This window comes from Uranotaenia lowii, chromosome 2 (assembly GCF_029784155.1).
Source record: "Uranotaenia lowii strain MFRU-FL chromosome 2, ASM2978415v1, whole genome shotgun sequence".
NCBI lineage: Eukaryota > Metazoa > Arthropoda > Insecta > Diptera > Culicidae > Uranotaenia > Uranotaenia lowii.
In genome coordinates, this window is record NC_073692.1 from 108,756,318 (window position 1) to 108,780,251 (window position 23,934).

The 23,934-nt window shown below is 38.5% G+C and overlaps 1 protein-coding gene across 3 annotated transcripts in view; it reads left to right on the forward strand.

Annotated features, from left to right (window-relative positions):
- LOC129745661 (inactive serine protease scarface-like) overlaps positions 1 to 23,934 on the forward strand; it is a 194,886-nt gene that overhangs the window by 21,913 nt on the left and 149,039 nt on the right. For 2 of the 3 annotated variants that reach the window (XM_055738919.1, XM_055738921.1), the window contains exons 2-3: positions 19,609 to 20,677; positions 20,816 to 21,048. In XM_055738919.1, coding sequence (XP_055594894.1) covers positions 19,609 to 20,677; positions 20,816 to 21,048 — 1,302 coding nt within the window. The remainder of the gene's footprint in view (positions 1 to 19,608; positions 20,678 to 20,815; positions 21,049 to 23,934) is intronic. The other variant, XM_055738922.1, reaches the window with a different exon arrangement.

The window sequence follows — 23,934 nt, forward strand, 5'->3', positions numbered from 1 at the left end:
GGATAATGTTCATTGAAGTCTGGGGATAATTTAATTTGATATTGATTTGGATTATTCTTTAATCAACAAAATAATATACAACAATGGTTAATGGGTGTATCTTTTAGGCTATAATCAAAAAATTAATTAATTTTTTAGACACTTGGACAATGTTTGATTGATGTCTGTTCAACATAAAATGCCCTCATTGATGTCGTTGAAAAAAAAAACAATATATAAACAATAACAGTTGAAGAAAAGTGAGTTTACACAATTAAGAATAGTTAACTAGCATTTAACAAGCTAATTATAATAAAACAAAATTCCAGTTTCCTTGAGAAAGAACGTCGTTAAATAAAAAAGTTTTTGATTCAAGTCTCAGAATGTAAAAACCCGAACATAATTGGTTTAAAATATCTGCCCGGTCGAAAACATAAATTTAACCCATTTTAAGGAAATTTTAAACCACACTGAGCTTCAACTCAACCAAAAAGGCTGCTTTTTTTTCTGTGTTATCAGAAATCATATTTATGCGAGCTCTCTAATGACTCTTCAACTCTGTTTCGATAGCCTCCGATTAGAAATCTCTCCCCAATTTCGCTTTTCGTTTAACGTTTACGAACTGTCAGAGCTGTCATTTGCTTATAAAACTCCCCTGGTGTGCAAATATCATCAGGACCACAAATATTTACGCCCGGGGCACTGGATCACATTTCACATCATCATCATCATCGATCGGTCTCCATTCATTAGTTTCGTTGGCACTTACTTAGGAGTTGTCTCCGAAGATTTGTGGCTCCAACCCACTAATCTATAAACCAAATGAACTGATCGATCGCCCGGTCGTAATCAAAGTTGGGGTTCAACTTGACCGAATCAAGAGTGCCATTTCGCTGCAGATAAACACGGTTTGTGGAGCTGATTAATATATTTTTGAGTCCGCCGGCTAAACAGACAAAGTCAAGAAAAAAAAACACAGAAATAATAGATTGTTCAAATGACCCCCTCACTTGATTGAATCGCATTTGTTTTAATTTTCTTATTTGGACCCTCCGGGGATATTTACAAGCGCCAATACGCCTCTTCTTTGTTGTGCTTTGGGCGGTCAGAAATCGAAAAAAAAAATTGAGAACCTGGTTCACTTCATCAGGCACTTTGCAAACTATCCCAATCGGCACAAATTTTTCGATATTTTGGGTATTCACTTCTTGTTGGTGCAGTTTCGTAAGGAAAAAAACTAAAAAAAAAAAAACAACACACATTCAGACAAAAACAATGTTTGATTGATCTGTTCCATATATCAAGGGGGCGTCGATTTTGCGGTTAACCATGAACTATATTCAGCGATGCACAAAAGGTTTTTCAGAATCGATGTCGGGTCATTTGTCCAGTTCGGGCCAGGGCTCAGAAAATTGTGGATGCAGTCACCAAAAAAAAAAAACGAAATTCTCAAAAGACCCACACGCAATAGCAACTTGTAGTTTTGGGTTTTTTTTATCTGCTGCAGAGCCCCTTCGAAGATTGAGGGATTCGAGGGGGTGAAAAATCAGCAGGTTTTCGATTAGTTAATGACAAAGCAATTTGTTAATATGACTTTCGAATGAGTTTGATAGATTTTTATCGGCGTCTGAGAATGGGACGTTGTTAGATGCGGTACCGTAATCGTACAAGAGATCTTGTGAAACTTGCCCTTTGGATAAATTGAAAAGCATTAGCTCAGCCGAAGTGGATTGCTCAATGTTTTGGATTCAAAATCATCCTTTCCGTTGGTGGATGGTTGAATTTGCTGCATCTTCTTATGGTTGATTTCTTCTTTTCAAATAGATCATCCAGCATAGTTTGGTTATTATTTCGAATTCAAAGCTCGTTGGTTTCTTTCATGATGGGTGCCAATCACCATACACTGGGAATCTTATTGATGTTTGCCAAACACGAAAAAAAAGGGTGAATGGAGGTTGTAGTCCAAATGGTAAGTTTATGTCTGATTCCTTTGTGACAAATTACTTATATCGTTTTGAAATTGTTATACTCTATCAGATTTCTTTCCTTCCTTTTTGCTTTAGAATCAAAACGATTTTCGAGCGTTTTACTATTTTAAAGATGGCAGCGGTCTTATGATTTTGAATGAATAAATATATATTTCCTAGGATCTCCGAAATCAAGTTGATCACATAAAACGCTTTTTTAATTTCCAGTTTGCCCTGATGAGACACCAGTAACTAAGTTGTTAACGCATTTTTTTCTGACTCCAGTTTCGACTTAGGGACGCACAGAGGTTTTCGAATAAAAATAACTTGGCAAAAGGGTATTTTTTAAAATGGCTCTGATACTTAGGTATTAAAATTGTGAAATAATTATAATTTCACTTTTGAGTTCAATAAAGAGTACATGTGGTTCACTCATGGGAATTGGACATTGATTTTCTACGGAAGAAGTCATTCAGTAAAATAAAACAACGTTTCATGTCAAATGCTAATCTTTTTTTCAAAATTTTATTAATATTACATGAATATTTTTGGCGTTGCATTGAATTATACTTTGATTTTGTATGGGAGCCCCCTGTTTAGAAATGAGAACCACTACCTATTGCAATTAGTCATAAAATTTATTTGTGTTTCAAATTTTATGAAATTCATATAATAATTGTTTAACTTCTGTCTGTGTTTTTTCTACAATTTTTGTATGGGAGCCTGCTTTTTTTCAAAGCAATACAGTAATTCTGCAATATAAATCAACTTTTTGTGTTAAATTGTGTTTGTAAATGAATTTGTTATGTGAATCAACTAAAAATTGATTAACTTGTTTCATATTTTCGATTTGTTTTGTATGAGAGCCCCTGCTCTCTATAGTCGGAGGATATAGTAATCGGGTTCCAAACCTCACGTGTCGCCAAAAAAAGGTGTACATTTTAGAATATAAGCATTTGTATGAGCCTTTTCTCCGCAAAAAATTGAGAGAGATCAATCATTACAGTAAATCATCTTTAAGCATCAAAAATGGCCGTGTATCAAATTTAATCAGTATTGCTCAACAATTGTTCGAGTTTTGTAGTATTATGCGTTAATTTTCTATAAAAGCTCCACCTGTTGACCAACTTGTCATGTCAGATTTTGCAAGTGTATCAAATTGCCATAAACTTACATAGAATTATATGAGTTCTGTCCAGGCCCGTGCGAAGGACACGTCCATATTATTCCCGGTTAGTTATTTGAAAAAAAATATTCAAAATCATGATTCTTATTCTGAACTAGATATTTTGAGTCAATATTTTTAAAATACAGAAAACGAGTGCGAATTAAAATTAAAATTTATAGAATAAGTCAATTCAACTCAACTGATTAGACAGAAAAATTATAAAACTTTGTTATTGTTAGAATTTGGATTATCAAAGTAAGCTGAAAATCCACTCATTGTCCCATAGCCACCTCAAAGTAACCATAGCTACTGCTATAAAATTATCATTTTATTTTATATTAACAACAGCTTGCTAGAACACATCTACGGAAATTTTCCAGAAAAATTGACTTTTTTCAATAAAACTCCCAGCGCACGCTGGAAACTTACTCAAATGAGTTCAAATTTGGCCAGAGTACTTGAAAATGAATGAGGATCAAACCCTGTAAGTGGCGTTGTGATCAGCGAAAAAAGCCGAAAAGTGAACTAGTCTAATATCTAATCAATGCATTTTGAAGGTGATACGTTTTGAACATAAGGCAATAAAGAATTTTATGAATTTACAAACTCAAAAAAATTGAAAAATTCATGCAAGTTTTTGATACCTTTTGATGTAATATTTTGACTTTTTAAAATTATACGTAAAGAAGCTGAAAAGAAAAACTAGGGTGGGTTTTGTTTCTCATTCAAATTTACTTAAAACATTAAACATATTTCAGCTTTTATTAAGGTTTGATAATTACTATATAGTGGAGTAAAAGAGTGTTTTTGTATGGCCCCATCATGTTTTTAAATGCCTCTTTCCTAAAATAACAGGTTAAATATAATAAATAAATGATTTTTATCATTGAAACATCAAATCTAAGCACTGATTAACATCTTAAGAGAGAATTGAAAATCTAAAAACAGATTTGATAAAGTTTTTCTTATGGATGAACTACCTCCATAGTATGGCAACCCTAACTTTTGTTTTGTTCCTTAAAATTATAATTTACGTAGATTTTTGCAAAGCTTCAGCTTTTTCGAAAGGATTGAATTACTTTCTAGCAGTTTCAATGAAATTATATGGAAATATTGCCCGAAAAAACAGGAATTTTGTTCAAAACATAAATAGGCGCATCTAGCCCGCACGGTTTGAGGTTCGACATTTTAGACAACAGTTAAAATAAAATCGTTCTCTTGAAAACGGAAGGAAATTTAAACATAAAAATTTGAGGTTCGACATTTTAGACAACAGTTAAAAAAAAATCGTTCTCTTGAAAACGGAAGGAAATTTAAACATAAAAATTACACAAATGTATAGAAAACAGATGCCTTCACACGTGTATGTAGTTTTTGTACACATATTCGCTGTAATATTTGATTGAATCAGTGTTCTGCTTAATAGGCGCATATAGCCCGCTTCTCCCCTAATGTTGGATCAAGTAATATTTTTTACTTTTGTCCACTGGTCACTGGCTGATATTGATGGAAAAAAAATCTTATAGCCTGCTTAATATAGAATTGGTATAAAAACAATTGCCTGTATTTTAGTTGTTTATAATTGGATTCCAGATCTTTTTTCATACAAATGCAGTATTTTCTTCATACTTTTAATAACAAATATGGATAGAATTATTATTTTACCTGAAACACGGCTCATAAGGCGGCGCACACCTTCTTCGTCCATGGTTTTAGCTATCTTTTTCCACCAGGTCCTCATCTGATTGATGTCTTTGTCGACCTTTCCCTTTACCTCAAGTCTCCTCTTCACGATTTTCCAGTATTTCTCGATAAGGCGGAACTGGGGGCAGTTCCGTGGGTTAAGGTTTTTCGGAACAAACTGGACTCTTTCTCTCCATACCATTCTTGAACCTTTTTTGCTGTAATAACAGCTTGTCAAATCTGGCTGAAACATCACGAGATGGTCATGGGATAGAATGAACGATGAAATTCATTTTTGGAGACACTCGGTACAGTACCGACGCCATTGTCTTATTTGTAACGAAAACTTAGGTTTTTTTTGCCTTAGCTGCAAATACCCTACCAAATCATAAATTTTCGTGCAAATTTGTCGCAAAACCAAATTTCAATTTTGCTGCAACATTCCCCTGAGCCGCTGTAAAGTAAAATTTTCGACCTGATATTTGCCCGAAGTCAGCCTTGACATAGGTTTCATCGTCCATCAGAAGACACCCGTCGAACTTGGTCAGCACCTGGTCGTATAGCTTCCGAGTACGGGTTTTGGCAACACTATTCTGTTTTATGGTCAGTTTTGGCTGTTTGCTAGCTCGATATGACTTGATTTCTTCCCAGAGTCGAATTCTCCTCACGGTACTGTTGGCAGCACCGAATTGTTTTACCAAATTACGGTCCGACAGATTTGAATTCCTCCTAATCATCTTAAAAATTTGACCACGCAGTTTTCGGTCGACAGTTCGAAGATTGGCTTGTGGCTTCCGAATCATCGTCAATGTTTTTGTAAACCGTTTGATAACGCGCCATACGGTATTTCAGCTGTTTAGCTAGCCTAGCTGCAGCCCAAAATAGGTTATCCAAAAAACTGTTTAGATTTTTTTTCCCTTCTTTCGGCATCCATGTTGATTGTTTGCAAAATCGATTTGAGGAATGTCAAAAATACATAGGGGAAGCTGACAAAATTCCCAACACGTGGGTGCCAAGAACTTCCAAATCCGTCCACTAGGAGCGCCACAATATGAGCAAAAGTTTGTCCACTTCTAAATAAAGCAAGCTTCAAGCACCGACCATGGATTGAATTCCAGCGCTTCCGGCCTAAGGTAAAATTGAAAATATTCGATCGACTGTAGATTGATGGCCTGCCCATTCATCGTAACTCAGTTAACTTTTTGCTATAATAGAAATTGTAAGAAAGGAATCAACATACATTACTAAGACTTACATTAGGTATAATTTCTGTAATGATTTTATGTTAGCTGGGTAGAGTTTAAACCAGATGCATAGCTGTGGGAATTTTCCCTAAAATGACCAGGTTTAATTTTTGAGTAAAAACTCGAGAAATGTTGAATTTTTTTTGAAGATTAATAGATAGAATCTATTTATCGTCCTACAATATCACAAACCTGACCTTAACGTAGTAATCCCCTGGAGATGACCGATTTACTCACTTCCACTACTACTTAACTTCAACCTTGAATAAAGTCTATGATCAAACTTCCCTACCACAACAAGTCGCAACCCTTAAGATTTTAGGTCTGACGAGATTCTTCATTTGATAACTTTACACAATCTACATAAATCCCTTATGCGTTATTTGATCACATGCAAATAAAGATATTTATCATCAGCTGTCAAAATCCATTAAAAAAAAACTCACAGTCACCAAATCTCTCATCCCTCAGCTGTTCCGGCCAAGGTTCCGATCCGGAGCGCATCCGCATGCGCGAACGGCCTTGTCAAAGGGCGATCCACGTGACCATGTTAGCTTTACGCAGACAGTCGTTAATTCAAAGCGCCCAACAAAAAAAAGAACACTCTCAAGCTTCCCTGTTGGTCTTAGGGTACCAACCTTTAGTTAGTTGAAGATTACACCGCAATCGTAAAACGAAGTGGCACCGAAAGTTAGTGTCCACAAATTCCTCACGCACTTATTCGCGCATTGCACGTCCAGCTCGCGTCAAGTTGCCCCTGAATTACTGTCGGACATCTCTTAATCAAACGGCTAAGTGTGTGCGTTTTTATAGCCGGCAGAAACATCGAGATTCAATAGTCTTTCTTCGAGGCTTTTGGAAGCGTTTCCTCTCGAAGAAGATATACCTCCATCGGTGTTGGGATGAGGATGAATGGATCAAAAAACATAACTCAACTTCCCCACGAACTGAGAAAATACGAGATCCCCTCAAGCTTCCACCAAGAGTGCCGCACAAGACCGGGTGGATGACAATGAAATCGAGATGGTCCTCAGCCCGGAGTTTGTAGTTTTGCGTAAATAAATGAGGCGTCTCTATTGCCGTGCCGTGCCGTTAAGAGGTTAACCGGTAAACCGGAATGTGTCCGAAAAAGCAGGGGGGTTTTGGTGGCTGATGAGGGAAGTGGACGAAAAACACGTTTTAGGGGTGTTCGGATTTTCGGATGTAGACGATACCGGATCGCGCGCACCCTCCAAAAATCGTGCCTCGACGATGTCTCTAAGTTTTTGAAATTGTACCCCCTTTGCCTCCGGCAAGGCGGGACTTGAAGAGAGATGTTTTCGGCTGAAGTTCAGGGTTAACAAGCTTTGGAAACAATAGGGGATGGATGAATGAAGTGGCCAGGTGGGGCTGCGTTTGTCGAAATGTTCGATCCGGCCACCCGATTCATTACTACCGGATGATGTCCCAACTAACGATCGATGATCAAATCGTGAGCAGCTCATGTTTAGAAAATGTGAAAAGAGGATATGGAAAAAAAATTGCTGGTTTTTACAGGTATTAAAGGCTGTCAAGCCAGCTGTTTTTGTTTTTTACTTTGCAAGTGATTTCGTTTTATTTTTTTGAAATAAAATTATTCAAAACTTCACAAAGTCCACATTTAGCTGAGTAAATTGTAGAGCTCTGACTTGACGGGACATGTTCTGACTACCAAACGAACATAAATTTGTAATTTTGACACTTTGATAGTCCACGTGCTTTCAAACGAACCTTATATTAATTTTTTTTTGTTTTCATACTGCACTAATCTGGAGCTTCAAGGCACCTTGAAAGGAGCATATTTATATAAAAAAGTAACTTTTTTTTAAATATGCACAACAAATGCCCGAAATCGTTAATTTTCAGTTATGAATTTGAGGTTAAACTGACTACCATATTATCCTGATCGAAGTTTGTAGAAGCTATGAGAAGCTTACAGTCAAAATTGAGTGAACATTAAAATTATTGAAAAATTCTTCAAAAAAGCATCCAGTTTCGATCAAATATTTGATTATATCACAGAAACCACCTATCTGTTTGTCATCCGGATAGTGTAATCTTATCAGCCACCCCAAAAAAAGGTCCAAAAATTGATTGCCAACTACTCAACCACAACATGATCGTGCCTGCCTTGCTAAAAATAAATGAAAAAAAAACCCAGCACAACAACCGTAGGACGGGCTTGCTCGTTACATTCTTGTCAACATTTTGGGGTCGTTCCACCGCAAGAAAAAAAGTATCGAAATGTAAAAAAAAATCGCCCCAAAAAGTGCCATTGCCAGGATGTGTCAGCCGGTGCAAAAATCCAGTTGAATCAAAAATAAATTACCTCCTGTCGGGGGTTCATTAACATGCTGCCCGTTTGGAACGGATTTTTTTTTTCGTACTCTTTAATAAATTTTGCTCCATTCTGCCCAACAGCAGCAGATTCATTCAGTTGGTTGCTTCAGCCAGGCTAAATGATGACCAACTACGACATTGTGCTTACACACATGCTTTCTCGTTGTTGTATTTAGTATCAAGAAGTGGCGGGTGGACAAAATATTTCTGGAGGGAGAGGTCGCGCCGGATCAAGTTTTTTCACAAATTATGTTCGGCCAAAAGATATTTTACCCGGACGAACGACAAGCGCCCCAAAAAATAAAACAGTTGCATGAAATGACATTCTTCGGTGCAACGTTTCTTAATACCTACCAATTCGTTGTTTTTTTTTTGTGCATTACTTCTACCCGTGAACAGGTTTCGGGTTTCATAACCGAAAAGCTGTTAAGGAGGTTTTCTGAAGTTGCATTCGGGTTGGAGGAGATTTTTTTTTTCGGTCCCAAATCATTACAGAGCTATATAAACATATCAATTCTTTCTTAATACTTCCAGCCTGAAGTTGGTGTTATTTTTAGACTTTTTTCAGAGTTTTGAAACTTGGGATAACAAGTGAGGGGGAAAAGTGATTTATAAATCTCGTATAATAAAACAGTAAAAGTAAAATAAAACAACTGAGCAGGTTATTTGAAGATAATGCCCGCACAAGATTATAAAACGTTTTTATTATTTTCGTGACACAAATCACTGAGAACGGGTTTCAATTTTTGCTTAGGTAAACTTCACTTATCTTTGTTTTACTGTTAGGAAAAAATGAGTTTAAAATATATCCCAATGGTTTTTACTCCATCATTGACTAAAGCCGTTCCCGATACCAAAATCAAACTGTCTCTGATGTTTATACGGACAACACATTGGAAAATAAGAGAGAGAAAAATTAAATAAACTGCAGAAGAATACTAATGAACCATTAAACTTCCTTATGGATCAAATGGAGATCAAGAGAGATACTAAAGAGTGTGTCACATCAAATTGCATCACGGAAAAAACACTGTAGAAATTCGCCCAGTAGAACGATCCTTTTGAAAATTTTAGACAATACAATAAAAACTATTAAACAACTTTTGGCAATTTCTTTTTATTCATACTTCGAGCCCAAGCCCGTATGCTCGCACCATAAGGTTCTGTACAACGTCATGACCTAACCTGCAGGTTGTAGTTTCTTTTGAACAGAAATCCATTTTCTCTTCCGCCTCCGATTTGACAACTCCTTAAGGTAAACCTGCCCGTTTATTGTGCCGGTCGTCAAGAAGGGGGCTATCCGCTTTCAGAAAGAGCAGATCGCTTGCCGCACCATGTACTTTTCGGCAAACTTCGATAGTTTTTGCTTGCGAATCTCCTCAGGAACGCTGAATTTGTCCTCTGCGGTGAAGAACAGCAGGCCCGGCAGCTGACGAAAGTCCGCTTTGACGTAGGTTTCGTCGTCCAATACCAGGCAATGTGGCTTCGTCAGCATTTCGGTGTACAGCTTTTCGTCGCGGTTAGGAGCCTTCTGAACCTTGTCTGTACGCAGGCGCTCCTGCTGCTTGGTCCGCTGGACGAATGAACTTGAGAAATTCAGCTTATTGGCGACATCCCGGACCGAACTTCTTGGATCACGTCTAAACTGCTTAACTACGCGCTTGTGATCTTTTTCACTGACGGAGCATCTATTTTTGCCGTTCTTCATCTTCCGGTCGATGGTTAGGTTCTCGAAATATCGTTTTAGTACTCTGCTGACCGTGGATTGGACGATTCCCAGCATCTCACCGATGTCCCGATGTGATAACTCCGGATTCTCGAAATGAGTGCGCAGGATTAATTCACGACGCTCTTTTTCGTTCGACGACATTTTTCCAAATTTACGAAAAATTGACAGTGTAGCATGGCCAATAGTCCTATTTGCCGATGGTAGTGTTCGTGAAATTATGCTGGTTGTTTCACCAACACTTTTCAGTTTTGGGACAATTAACCTCAAAAATCACCATGTGCCCGTCGTTAATTGTCCCGTCTCATCTGTACACGCTCAGCAAGTGTGCGTAAGAAATGTCAAAAACAACTCTATGTGATCTATACACTCTTATCTGATTATAAGCGAAAGCTGAAGATATAACTCCTAAAAATTAAATTTCTACAGCGTTTTTTTCCGTGATGCAATTTGATGTGACACACCCTTTATGTTGGATTGACATTCCTCCAACTATAATCGGGAATAGATCCGAATTGATTTTTGATCGCTTGGTATCGCTTTTTCAGTCATATGTTACCCCACTTCATAAACAAAATTATCAACAAATGATGACTTGGTAAAAATCGATGAAATATTAACAACAAGAATTTCCTGAAATTGGGCTAAGCCAAAAATATTTTATTTCAATTTAAACTAATAGGTCCTGGTGTGTACTTCATGGATGCCCATAGGGCCTCTGAAGTGACGTGAATTTGAAAATCTTCATTTTTAAATTGCTATTTCAAATAACTAAAATTTTATCTTGGGTAGATAAAAGGGCTTTGAAATGATATTTATTTCGTACATTTGAAACAACTTTAGCCAAGGTTGAGAAATCAAAGAAATATTGTTAATTTCATGAAATTTCGAGCAAGTTTTTTTTTGCGGAAGCTATGTCACAGATCTTTGAAGTTTCCTTAGATTATAAAGTTTTTTTTTAAATTTTGTTAACTTTTTCTCAAATACTTTTTTTTTTATCGAAACACAGAAATGGCAACCTTGTGCACAGCTCCCAGTTTAACTGAAACAAAAATAAAAAAAAGGAAGATTTTAGAGAATAAAACAAATAAGTTTCATAAATACCAAATGAAATGTAGTTTTGATCACTAAATTATAGTCTCTGGTGAGAGCTGAATTTTAAGATTTGAGAAAATAACATGACTTTCACACATTTTCAAAATTTCAATCCGTTTATTAATTCAGATTCAGAATCAAATTCAAGCTTAAGGGTTCAGAATTTGAATTGAAACTCAGCAATAAAGTTAAAAGTTTGTTTTATATTGAAATTAATTTTATCTATCCCTATTTCAGATTTTAGCCAGCGGCTTTGGCATAGTGCTTAGAGTTCAAGTCATCTACGCTAAAGTTCATGAGATAGAATCCCGGTCATGGCATACATAGTACACTTTCTGTGGTCTAGTGGTTTTAGCATTTGTAAGATGCTAGCCATCATAACTTCGAGAATGTTAGAGTTAAGGAAAGAAGATCTTTTCAAAAAAACATGAAGTTTCACTGAGATCTTATGTGTGTGTGTGAACGTTGAACGTTATAAAAAGGTTTGAACATAAACTTCAAGAAAAAAGATAGCATCCATTTTTAAGAGCTATGTTCAGGGAATAAATTAAATTATGAAAAATAGAAAAAATCATGAAATAAAATCAAATCATTTTTTTGCTAAAGACGCAGACTTTTAAGTGAAAACTGTTCAACTTATTCTTCTCGGTATTATACGATTGTAATGTAAACAGTTACCAAAAATTTGCATTTTTCTAATGAAAAAAAAAACCATTTGCACATTTAACTAGATTGAAAATGGTGAAAATAAACTTCAGGTGCTTTTTAAAAATGCTTCAAAATCGTTATCCTGCTTTGTAATTGATCAAATCGAAAAACTTGAATAACAAGCAACATTTTTAAGGTTGCCAGAACTTTTTCCGCATAGCCAGGCCGGGCAAATCCCGGCCGTAGGAAGAACCGACTCATGAGGAGGAAGGGGGGTTTTGGTGACCAAATTATTCCTATAACATTTTTGCTTGCACTATGCATAGATATTCCACATTGGAAGTTGTTTATTTTAAATCTTTACTTCCGAAAATAAGTCCTGAAGCTACTCATTTTTTATGACGTCTAAAAACAAATATGAGACTTTGAATGCTTGATTTTAAAGATTTTTTTTTGTTTAAATTAAATAAGAAAATTATGAACTTTTTTTTATCTACACGCATTTCCATTTTAATCATTCGTAAAATATATATCAAAAATGTTTTTAGAAATAAAAATAAGAGATTAGGTTGCGATTCAAATCAAATTTATTATCCACTCTTATAAAATCGATGAAAATTTATTTGAAATTTTGTTTTTAAAGTCTGCAATACAAATAACCAATAAAATATATTTCCAGCTGAATTTTCACTTTAAAATTAAGAAGAAATTCTTTGATCAACAAAAAATGTTCACTTTTTATAAATTATTTATAAATAACTTTTTTAAGTTGAAATCTATATTTTCCATAGAACTTTATCTTCAAAATAATTTAAATAAATATTTTATAGAAGTGATTTCTTCTTGTTTGTGTTGCCAAATTCACTCTGAAAGAGCATAAAATTTAAATTTCGAATGAAGAATCAAAACTATGAAACTGCAATGTCCTACAAATTGATTTCTTAATTAATTTCTTACATTGATTCTTTTAACAAAACTTAACTTCGAGCTAAAGCTGAATTTTAAATTCTAATTTCGAACCTGAATCCTTTATTTTACAACTGAGTTGAAAAACTGAATTCTAATTTGAAGACGATTTTTAAATTTGAATTCCAGATAATACTAAAAATGAATTATGAACCAAAAGTCTATATTTGTATCAGATCCCTCAACCAGAAGTTTCTTATTCGAATTCAGAATTTTTGATTGTCAATATATATTTTTTCAATCATTTTTCATTTTTAATACAGCTTATGAATTTGAAAGAAAATGGCGTAGAATGAAACTGTTTCACCATGATAAAACTTAATTGATTCAAATTCTGAGAATGCATAAAAGTATAAATTTCAAATCCCAATTTTAAAAATGGTTTGTAATTTTGAATATTTTTTATCATACTCTGAAATGATGAGTTCGGATATGGAAATTGCATCTTATTTAAGTTTGAAATACAAAACCAAGATAAAAATCAGGATTTTGTCCCTATTGGACGAAACCCGAGATCTTTATTTTAAAATGTTCCCCAAAATCCGGCCAATTTCAGGCAAAATTGTAAATCTATATATATAAAAAGCAATTTCTGTATGTTTGTTTGTTTGTTTGTTTGTTTGTTTGTTTGTCCTCTATAGACTCAGCCGTCTTAAGAGCTAGAGGTCTGAAATTTGGCATGGATGCTCATTAGGACCAGGAAGGATGAAAAATGTTTTTAGATTTTCGGATGACCCCCTCTGAAGAGGGTCGTCCATAGAAGACAAATATTGTTTTCGCGATATTGACGTTACATTTCGTCGGATCGTGTTGAAAATTTGCACATGAGTGTTTTGAAAGACGAGAAATCGATTTCTGGTGTCAAATTTTGTGCAAGGGGTCAGCCAAAGGGGTCGTCCATATAAACTGTTCACTGTTTTTGCGATAATGGCGTTATTATACATCGTATTGAGATGAAAATTGGTACACGATAGTTTTGAGTGACGTGCAATCGATTTGAGGTATCAAATTCATTGTAAGGGGCCGGCAAAAGGGGTCGTCCATATTAAATTTTCAGTAACTTAGTGATATTGACGTTTTTATACATCGGATTGGGATGAAAATTTGCACATAGGAGTTATTAGGGACAAACAACTGATTTCACTTATCCAAACTAAAATCAGGGGTCGACGAAAGGGGTCGTCCATATTAACTATTCACTGTTCATGCGATATTGTCGTTATTATACATCGGATTCAGACAAAAATTGGTACACGAGAGTTTTGAGAGACGAGCAATGGATTCCAGGTATTAAATTCAGTGTAAGGGACCGGCAAAGGGGGTCGTCCATATTAACCTTTAAATATTTCTGCAATATCGTCGTTATTATACATCGGATTGGGATGGAAATTTGCACTCGGCAGTTTTCAGGGACGAGCAATCGTCAGATGTCAAATGTTTTGCCAAAGTTCGACGGAAGGGGTCGTCCATATAAAATAATTTTTCACTGTTTTTAAGCAATATTGACGTATTTATAAATGGATCACTTTGAAAATTTGCATACGGGAGTTATGAGGGAAGGGCAATCTATTTCAGATATCACAGATAGTATAAGAGGCCACCGAAAGGGGTTTAGCCTTTTTGCAATAATTGCGTTGTTATGCAACGATTGAGTCGAAATTTATACACGGATTTTTTTTGGCACGGTCAATTGATTCCTGATTTCAAATTTAGTAGCCGACGACAGACAAAGTGATAGTCCAATATTTTTGCAATTAATAATGACTTCAGAAGCGCATCTGTAAAATGCTTGCAATTGACTTTCATACAAACTGTTCATGACATGTGCCAAGTTGAATGCGAAACGGAGTTCGTAAGGGATCAGCTAGTTTTTCAATAAAAATTATAAAGAAAAACACTTGTAGATTCAGCTCTGTATCACTTCATCGTAGTTGGCTTGAGCAGAACAAAAATTTTGTTAATAGATATAGACCTAACCTTTTTTTGTTTCTGCTAGTTTATTTTCACCATTTTTCATTTCTTCTAGCTTTCTATTCGCTGTAAAATTTTAATAGTCCCAACGATTTCACCGATAAGGATGATAAAATTATTAGCATCGATGTTTTTTTGTTAAAAGGTTAGGTTTGTATCCATATTTTAAAGGATGCATTCATGTTTATTTTGTTCATTTTTATATATAAAGGGTGTCCAACATCAAATTGCATCACAGTAAAAACTCTGTGAAAAGCTTCCTAGTTTGCCGATTCTATTTAAATTTTCAGAACTTAAAATAATTTGTGATCTTTTGCCATATTTATCAATTCCAGTTAAATAACATATTCGTACAATTGTACATTAGGCAACTCAACTAAAAAAATTGCATCATCTGAAAAGAGAGGGTTTTCTATAAAGAATCCAACTGTTAGATCATTTCTTTCTCGAAATTTGCTTCTTTGTGATTCTCCCTGAACGATTGCTTCAAATTAGCTCAGAATATATTATGGGTTTTTGCTCCGGTGCTTGGAAGAATTTATGTTAACTTCAGGGCAACCTTTAAAAGAGGAACGAACTGAAATAAGTCGAAATTGTGTAGAATACCACCCTACAGCTTATTTTGGACTTTTAACTGACCAAAGAATGCAAATCCAGGTGCAGAGAGCTTAAGAAGGTATTTTTAAAGTAATTTTTTTTGTTGAAAATAAACATCATTATCGTATTTTGTATTTATCGTGAATTTTATATTGCCCTCCAAACATGAGAACAACAAAAAAGCTATTAAAATGATTTCAATATGGATAATCAGTTTTGCAAATGAAGCCGTTTTTTGGGCATCGTATTAAGATCCAGAAGTTGGCTAAAATCACTTTCAAATGCTGGTTATACGTATTGAATGCTGTTAAAATTATATTTATGTAGAATTTGAGTATTTATGTAATGAAATACCATCGAAAATGCAAAAAAAAAAATGGAAATTAGTTTTAGTCAAAACTTTGTGTGGAACCGCTTCGTAGTTTCCTGAGTGAAATATAGCGATTCTGCCTAAAACTGTACTCACTCGCTTGTAGGTCCTAACTACTGATTAAAAAAAAACAAATGAACTCCTAACCTTCATTTGTCGATTCTTAGAACTGTGAGGCAATGTTTGATCACAGAACACACAGTTTAACACAGCGAAACTGCAAGTTATATTCGAACGTCTCGTTGAAATAAATGAGAATTTTTCTGAAGATGACGCAGAATAAATTTGAAAAACATTGCTTACTGATCGGCTCTATGGATTTTAAAATTCGAAATACAGAAAATGTAATGAATATGTTATTTTTGTACACATTTTCAAGCAAAAAAGGATGATTTTTTACAGCGTTTGCAAAGTGACGAAACCTCAATGGCCTTACCAAATTTATCAGAATATTGTATCAAATAATAGATGAAATATCCTGATTCTTTATTCTACTACTTACTATGTGCAATTTTTTAAAATCTAAGAAACTTTTTTTCATCCATTTGAACATGAATTTGGTTCCGTTCCATCGATTTAATAGCACAATATTCGTCGATAAATAATGATTAGGATTCTGGTCATATTTTTAACCCTGAAGTTAAATGGTTAGCATCGGTAAATCCTTTCAAACTATCTAGGTTTGTTATTTCATGTTTTCAGTTTAGATACGTATTAACAGCTAAACACTGTCATTAGCTCGAGAGGTCATTCCCAAAAACGTGTCCATTACACAAAAAGAGGGCTGGCGTTCCGAAATTGGAAGCAAGCTCTTTGAACTTTCTTGTGGACCAAATTGCCGAGGCTACCCCGAAACACAATTTGTTACGATAATCGATTTGGGGTTGTCCAAGATTTCGATAGGACCGTATCTATATCGCTGGGTTCCAGTCGACAGTTGATTGATTGTTCTTTCTACCTTATGATGATTGAAGTTGTCAGTCATGTTGAGGTGACCATTTTGTGATTATTTGGCGGCATTGGAAATAGATATCCGATAATGAAGTAGGTACACGCTTTTGAAATGGTAAACTTTAGTGTTATTCAAATTGGTTATTTTCAAGGTGATTTTCCAAAGGGTTCAACCATTAAATTTAGATATTACTTTAAACAGCGCCTTGGGCAGTTCAATAAAATAAATAACACAGCCGCATGAACCCTGATTCAGAAATTAACCGGGTGCCTAATTAAGCGGTAATATCATTCAGAAAACCAACAATGCACCATTAGGTTAATCAGCTGTTTCTAATCGTCTCTAGAAAAGAGCACTCTATCATAAAGCCCTCCAAGAGTATAGGTACCGTACCAAACACATTGCTCGGTGAAGATTAAACATCTCAATGCAGCAAACTGCAAAGCTCGCAAGAGTGCATGTAAAAAGTCAACAAATCAAGCGATAAATCTTCGTCATCGACCGGTGGCGGATGCTGCTGCCTGTTCCTAATTCATAGAAGAGGTAGAAAAAATAGCATCTCAAATATTTGCGCTATGCTTCTTTAGGGTAATCTACCATCTCATTCAACTACCATTACCGTATACGATAATCAAGAAGATGAGGAGGTGATAAGCAACAAATGTTTACGCACCTAAACGCAGCAGAACACCCCCGCACTTAACGAAAAGTATTTCCTTAGATTGGCAAACCGCGGGTGAGTAAGGTCAAACCAGCAAGAATTGGAGCTGATGTGGGAAAAATTCCCAATCTTTTTTTCGATTAGTATAGTGCGTGGGTAGAAAAAATACACCGGCAGCAAAAGCAGCGAATTGCAACTACTTCCAACAACGGTGATAACTGGGTGTTAATGAATCTGTTAAGTGATCGATTGTTTTGCCCCGGGCTTTCGGTGTTCTAGTCTAAAATAAGCGGGTTCATTTCTAATTGGCTTGTTAGCAGATGATGGCAGAAACAGCTTGGTTGCGATGCATTCGATTCCCTTATCACCGGTTAAATTTTAATCCAATCTGATGGTAAATTGACATGAAAAATAAAGTCTGTTTCACATAGAATCTGGTCGAATAAAATAGATCATTTCTCCGCAAAGAAATAACGTACAACAAAAGTGAAAATGTCATTTTGTAGGGTTTTTATTAAACTTTGAGGAAAAAAATACATAAAAATCATTCTTCAGCTTTTCGGGTGAATTTTCGAACTTTTTTGTGATACCACCCATCATTTTCTGCACAGTACTGCTGGTAACCTCATTCGCCATCTTGTTCCACCACTTTTCCATTTGAGCGGGTTTTTTCATGGTTCTGCCACATTTTTTCAGTTTGCCCTTAACTATTGCCCAATATTTCTCGATGGAACGAAAATCCGGACAGTTTGGTGGATTGATATTCTTTTCAACAAAATCGATCTTGTTCTTCTTATACCACTTAACGACATCCTGGTTGTAGTGGCGGCTAGCCAGGTCCGGCCAGAATTTCACTGGACCTTTGTGGGACCGACTGAATGGCAAAACCCTCTTCTGGAGACATTCTTCTTTGTAAACATTTCCATTCATTGTGTGATGAAAGTCTTCTTCCCACAACTACAGATCCCTTGCCAAATCATCAACTTACGCGCAAATTTATATGCGAAAACAAACTTGGATCTACCCGCAACATTCCCTTTACGCTTCGCAAGGTAAAATTTGTTACCGGGTTTTTTGTCCAAAATCCATTTTGACGTAAGTTTCGTCGTCCATCAAAATGCATCCGTTGTACTTGGTCAACACTTTCTCGTACAACTTCCTTGTCCTGGTTTTGGCAACCAGGTTTTTGTTTCAGCGTCCTGTTGGGGTGTTTGCTTACATGATACGACCGCCTTCTCGCAAACGAATTCGTCGAGCTGTACTGTGATTCGTCTTGAACTGTTTCGCCAAATCACGCAAGGAGATTCCAAGATTATTGTGAACTGATCGAATTACCTTTGCTCGCAGCATCCGGTCATATGTTCCACTTTTACGCCTGGTTTGTATTGCTCGATCCACCGTAAGGGTCTCCCGGTAACGTTGCAGCACCGAATTTACAGTCGATTTTGGATATTTCAGGAATTTCGCGATCTTTACCTCTGACCACGTCTCGGTTTCTCTACGTGAGTGTGCAGAATTTTCTCTCGCCTTTTGCGTTCCATCGTCGATAACTTTTGACTGACTGCTTCAATCTTGATGCTATTTTCAACACTAAGTAAACAAACCATCCGGATCAAAATACTGTCAATAGATACGCGATGTGACAACTAGGGGCGCTGCAGCAAATGAAAAGATGCGACCAGATTCTATGTGAAACAGACTTTAAGTTTGTTTTTTAAATAATGGTGTTTCTCCTTTTGATGACGTAGCTCTAATTTCATTAATGTCTAGTTAATGTATGATTGATAAATTTAAACTCAAAAGACTAAGTCACTTAACAACATTTATGTAATACAACTTGGCCCTGGAAATTGAACATTTCAGCTTTTTGAGTTTGGAAGATAGACTTTTTAAATCTTCGCGCCTTTAAGTATTAATAAAGTCTACTATTAATTAACTACAAAGTTTTTTAAGCTGATCAAAACGACTTTTTTTTTATACGGGATTTTCATCCTCTGGGATGATTCATCCCTAAGATGATCAAAAAGACCTGCCTAACTGATCAAAAAGACAAACTGCCTTCGAATAACCGATTGAGAGTTCTCTAAAATTGAATAAAAAAGTGTTTGAAAGATGAAGCAACGATTGTGTTAAGCCTGGAAGACGGAAGCACTTTATCAAAATAAATCATTCAAATTCAAACAATACCAAACTAACCCTCAACCCTCCTTTCTTTCTCCCCAGATGAACCTCCGAAGTGGGGCCTTGGTAGGCCTGCTTTGCATAGGGCTGGCATCGGCCCAACTGAACTTCCGGCCGGAATTCATCTCGGCCGGACAGGGTTTCCGGGCGGCCAACGCATTTCAGAGTAATACAGATGCCCATTTTCTAGTGAAACGTCAGGCTCAGGGTGGTGGGGATCCTTCCGATATAATACCGCATGATAATAAAAAGCAAACCACCTACTGGTGGGTTGCGCCTGAAACTCCCTTCAAAGCTACTAAAATAGGTGGTGGTGTTCAGAAGATTCCGGGTGAGACCGCGGAAGCTGCCGCAGCTGCGGCAAAAGCTGGGGCTGCCGGGGAACAGCTGGATCTTTCAGGTCGTCAATCAGCCGAACAGAGGACCATCGGTACGCAGACTTCGTCCCAGGGAGGCATCGCTACGTTCGGTGGAGGAACTACGATTTCGAAGACCACAACATCAACTACACGGAACTTCCAGGCTGGATCAGCAGGAGGAGGGGTTGCCGGAGCAGGCAGAGGTGTTACGGCAGCAGGTGCAGGAGTCGGGGTTACCGGAATCAATACTCAACAGACGAACGTACAACAGCAAACCAACGTGCAGAGGACAGCTAGCGGAGCAGGATCAACATCAACCTCAACTCAACGGGGAACTGCTATTGCTGGAGGTACCAGAACTCAAACCCAGGTGTCATCTACACAAGCAACATCCCAGTTTGGACAAGGAGGACCCCCAGGGGCAGCTCGCGGTGGAGTTTCAACAGCAACAACCTTCCGCCGTACCCAGACTTCGACTTCGACCGGCATTGCTCCTGGCTTCCCACCTGGAAGCACTGGCACCACCACCGGAACTAACGTCGTTGCTACTCAATCTAGAACTAACACAGGCATTACCAGAACTACTACAACTGGAACCACGACTGGAACCACAACTGGTACCACTTTAACGGGTACCTCTACTACGGGGCAGCAGGGTGGCGTTCGTACTAACACTAACACTGGCGTCACAACCAGTACTACTTCTACCGCTACTGGAGTCGGAGTCGGAACCAATACGGCAGACTCGCCAAGTAATTTTCGCTTAACGCTAACAGCATGATTTTCCTCTATAAAAAAGCGTTTTCTCTCCTCTCCCCAACCAATTATCATTCTTCTCTTACTAACCGCAAACTCTCTCTCAAAACCCCAACAAAAATTTGAAATTCTAGATCAAGGAACGCCGTCTGTCACTCGGCAGCAGGAATCGGGAGGTGGTTACAGTACCCACACCGTCACCACCGGGGTCCAGCTGAAGCCCTTCTTCAAGAAAACCTCGGTCACTTCGGCTGGCTACGATTATCCGGTACCGTGCCCGGAGCCTCAAGTTTGTACCCCCCGGGATTACTGCGTACAAGGTCAGGTACAGGAAGCCCAGCTCAGCCTGTTCGACAGTACCAAACATGTAAGTAGTGCACCTTATTATGGGATTTTTTTTGGCGTTGTTTTGCGGATCTACAAAAAGTATTTAATAAGAACGTACGTATACCTCCTACTCACTAAAGTCCTTTTGGGGGACCTTGGGTCCAACCTTGAACTGGTGATAAATTATTCTTCAATGGGTAAAGGTCATACTCGCGCTAGTGCGCTTTACAGCATTCTCGTTCTCGAAACCACTCCAAGGAACACTTTTCGTCTTTACAACTTGATGCCTGATCTCTGCCCCTTTTAGTGCTTAAGATCTTCCCTCTCCTCGTAATGACGTTAACGCATACATACCTCCTGACGACTCGGAGTCTGACCTCTCCGAATAGTGTTTTTTTTATTAGTCGATCACCCAGGTGGTAAATCCTTTTTACGGATTGCATTCCAAGGCACGGCAATTGACCGAGTCCCCTCAGTATGCTACTCTGGGTCCATGGGTGCAATTGGACGACTCATGATACTAAGTACCCCTACGCTATAAAGTCCACCTGAAGCCTCTGGTCATAATTCCCATCCGGACCTGCATCGAAGGCTGTACCCGAGATGGGAGACCAAGTACGCGCATAAGCGCTCATCGGCTAACTCAATTTCAAGTCTAAACTCCAGCATATATACCCTGCCTCTTGTTTCGATTCATGACTAAGGACCTTTTCTCTGACGGCTCGGGGTCCAGCCTTTACTCGTAATTCGAGGCTCGCTTGGTTTGCACAACTATCGTGCGCTCCACCTCTGTTCGAGACCACTGCAAGAGACCATCCCACACACAGACGCGCGACGTATCAGGCAGCAAGGCATACGCAGAAGGTAAAGTCTTATCACTACACAGATGCTCCCTGACGAAGGAGTCACCCTCCACTGGTCGCGGACTGGTGCTGGTTCCAACTCCTCTTCAGGGCAGTCATGATCCGGGTGAACCCATCGCTGACCACGCCAAGTATTGGCATCCTCACACATCCTCCGCAGGATGTTGGCGGCAGAATTGCGTGGCCACATGTCCAAACCGGTAGTGGTACTGCATTAGGCATCCGTGACCAATAAAGAACTGGGTCATGCAGAAATCCATCTCTTCGGTTCATCCAGGATCCGACGTTAGGGATCAAGCGATGGGTCCACCGGCCACGTTCAGAGCTGTCCCACTGATGCTGCCAGCTGGACATCGAGGCCTCTCTGGCAATATTTCGCACATCGGGCATATGCCTGTGCTCGTAGCAGTAAATATCTTCCTCTATCAAGACCGAGATGGGCATGACCCCTGCCATAACATCAGAAGCTACTAAGGCACCGTTAGGCAAGTGTTGATAACTCGCAGGTTCATCAGCCGCTGCACATTGCAGAGCTTTTACAGATTACACTGCCTGCTCAAGGCTGGCGCTCCGTACTGCGAAATGGAAGAGGTCACGCTCGCCAGCACCCTCCTTCTGCTGCAACGGATCGTCGAGCTGTTCGACATGGCCCGTGAGAGGGCTGCTGTCGCCATTGCCGCTCTTTTACAGGCGTAGTCGACGTGGGACGTAAAGCTCAGCCGGTCGTCGATCATCACCCTCAGGTATTTGACCGCAAGCTTGGATTCGATTGCGCACGGTCCAGCTGCACCACCTTCTCGATCGCTACTGTGGCGAGTAGCTAGAGCTCACCGGTTGATGGGCCCGATGCCAGGAGAACCACTTCGTCGGCGAATCCCACAAGTCTCACTCCCGTGGGGAGACGCAGTCTTAGCAGTTCGTCATAAACGATGTTCCACAATACCGGGCCAAGTATAGATCCTTGTGCAACCCCTGCCGAGACACTCACTATTTCCAGTCCATTACTGGTCATATGCGATTACGGTGGTAACACTTCACCATCCTACAGATATATGCCGGAATCCTCATACGAATGAGCGACGACGCAATCGCTACCCAACTGATGCTGTTGAAGGCGTTTTTCACGTCAAGGGTGACCACTGCGCAAAACCGGTATCCTCTCCTCTTCTTTAGCCTGGCTTCGTCTGCCCCTTCGATGACCAAACTGTTTATCGGAGAGACCGTTCGGTGTAGAGCTGTATCCTGCTCTGGACCACCTTCTCTAACGCCTTTCCAGCAGTATCCAGGAGACATATCGGGCGATAAGCTGATGGGTCACCTGGTGGCTAACCCGGTTTTGGCAAGAGCACCAATCGCTGCCGCTTCCATACGTCTGGGAAGACCTTCTCATCCACCTATTGTTGCAGTGATGACCGTTAGGGATACGTTAGGGATGTCATCCGGACTCGGAGCTTTGATCAGCTGGAGGGATTTGGCAATGTCCTGTAGTTCCTCCTTATCAGTGGTTCCTCCAGAGAAATCTGCTCGTCTTCACGCGTGTCCCAATCATATAGGACCCTCGCCCATGAAACTTCCTCGTCCTGTGGTAATAGCTCGTTGACGATTTCGCTCAGTTTGTTCGGGCACATTTCCTGTGGCACACCCCCACTCCGCGTCTTGGCCATGACATGACCACGATCTTATCGTATTGTCTCGAGGTTAACACGCCTACCCCCTCTTGACAACTCGACGCATGATCGACTTGAGATTCTACCTTACCTGGTAATTACTCGGGCTTTAGACCCCAACCACTCTTCCTGATTACTCGAGATCTAGCCTCTCTTCTAACAGCTTGTGGTCTGACCTCTTATCACAAAAACTTGAGGGTTAACACGTTTTCCCTTTCGTATATCGTCCAAGAATATTTTATTCTGGACATGTGACACACTCGCCAGCCTTTACGTATTGCGCGAACTATTCCCGAAAAAGGCGTCATCCTATACCGATTTGAATGGCTCATCCGCCATCGAGACCACGCTAGTATTTCCCGCCTACGATCGATTCCCTAGAACTCCTCTGTAATG